The sequence below is a fragment of the Myotis brandtii genome, unplaced genomic scaffold, assembly GCF_000412655.1.
Source record: "Myotis brandtii unplaced genomic scaffold, ASM41265v1 scaffold727, whole genome shotgun sequence".
Lineage (NCBI taxonomy): Eukaryota > Metazoa > Chordata > Mammalia > Chiroptera > Vespertilionidae > Myotis > Myotis brandtii.
The window spans coordinates 7,955-9,719 of record NW_005370872.1 but is presented as its reverse complement, the minus strand read 5'-3'; the positions used below and the strand labels follow the sequence as shown (position 1 = coordinate 9,719).

The 1,765-nt window shown below is 49.8% G+C and overlaps 1 protein-coding gene across 1 annotated transcript in view; it reads left to right on the top strand.

Moving 5' to 3' along the window:
* LOC102253161 (nuclear body protein SP140-like protein) overlaps window positions 1-459 on the top strand; it is an 84,719-nt gene extending 84,260 nt beyond the window's left edge. The window contains exon 15 of the mRNA XM_014530177.1: window positions 47-459. Within this exon, the coding sequence (XP_014385663.1) occupies window positions 47-142 (96 nt within the window). The 3' untranslated portion in view covers window positions 143-459. The remainder of the gene's footprint in view (window positions 1-46) is intronic.
* The last annotated feature ends 1,306 nt before the right edge of the window (window positions 460-1,765 follow it).

Below are 1,765 nucleotides of genomic sequence, written 5' to 3'. Positions count from 1 at the left end.
ATTGAGTGTCATTATATTTGTCTGTGTGTTGCTTTTTTCCCCCCAGCACAATGACTCAGGCCTAACAGAGGAGGAATTTAAGAAGAATTTCCAAGACATCTTTGCTATCCAGAAAACAAATCAGAACAGTTCACTGGTGTAGTGGATGCTGCTGATACCCTGGAAAATCCTGCTTTCAGGCAGATTTCTCATCCCCCAGCTGCTATGAGTGTTGGTTGCTGATGCCACCTCTCCCCAATGTAATGCTTTGGGCCAAATGGAGGCAGAGTCACTTGAAGGTTACATTTCTTTGTGCTGGGGGTTCGTTCCCAGCACCAAGTCTGAACTAACCATGTGAAGTGATTCATGTTCCTGTGCTATGACCACATCCTTGCTTAGCAGTTCTCACTGTGGTATCCTGCTTCCCTTATCCCTCCTCCTCATGAGAGAATTCTCACAATAAATCACTTAATGAAGAAACTTTATCTCAGCCTTTGCTTTTAGGGAACCCAACATCACATAATCATCTTAGCAGCCAGCCCTAAGCATGGAGTTCTGAGTTGGATCACTGTCTAGCCAGATGGTAACAGGTAGAATATTGATAATCCATGGGGTACTAAAACAGTGCCGTTGCAAAAACATTCCCCTGTAGGAAACTGATTAGATATAGGGAAGAGGTGCTGATGCAATGGTCTAGCATTTACAAAGAAATAGTAACTATAAGAACTGTGTGATTAGATGGCTATTACTTCTTTAAAAACCTTTTTTAAATATGCTTTTATTGATTTCAGAGAGAAAAGGGGAAAGGGAGAGATAGAATCATATATCAGCTGTACTCCCCCTACTGAGGATCGAGCCAACCCAGGCATGTGCCCTGACTGCAATCCAACTGTGACCTAGTTCATGGGTCGACACTCAACCACTGAGCAATACAGGCCTGGCTAGGTGGCTATTTCTAAGCTCCATTAAAGTGTTTAAAAGAGTGCATGACAGGCTCCTATATAGTAACTAGAGGCCCAGTGCACAAATTCGTGCACCAGTGAGGTCCCTAGGCCTGGCCTGCAGAATCAGGCCAAAACTGACTCTCCAAAACTCCAAAAGGTCCCGGATTGCGATAGGGTGAAGGACAGGCCAAGGGACCCCACAGTGCACAATCAGGTCCAGGGAGAGATGCAAGAGGTTAAACAACTGAGGAGGGAACTCAGGAGGGCTCCCAGGTGTGTCCAGCCCATCTGTCTCAGTCCTGATCAGCCAGACGCCAGCAGCAAGCTAACCTATCAGTTGGAGTGTCTGCTCCCTGGTGATCAGTGCACATCAGAGTGAGTAGTTGAGTGGCCTTAGCATTTCATTAGGCTAATACGCTTTGATTGATTGAACGGCCAACTGGTGGATGGACACATAGAATATTAGGCTTTTATTATATAATACTAGAGGCCGGTGCACAAAAATTTGTGCACTCGGGGGGGAGAGGGGGTCCCTCAGCCCGGCCTGTGCCCTCTCGCAGTCTGGGACCCCTCAGGAGATAATGACCTGCTGGCTTAGGCCTGCTCCCGGGTGGCAGAGGGCAGGCCCAATCCCTAGGTGCAGCCCCTGGTCGGGCTCAGAGCAGGGCCGATTGGGGAGTTGGGGCGCCGCCCCCTGTCAAGCACAGAGCAGGCCGGATCGGGAGGTTGCGATGCCACCCTCAGTCACGCTCAGGGTAGGGCCGATTGGGGGGTTGGGGCACCGCCCCCTGTCACACTCAAGGCAGGGTCGATGGGGAGGTTGCGGCGCCACCCCCTGTCAC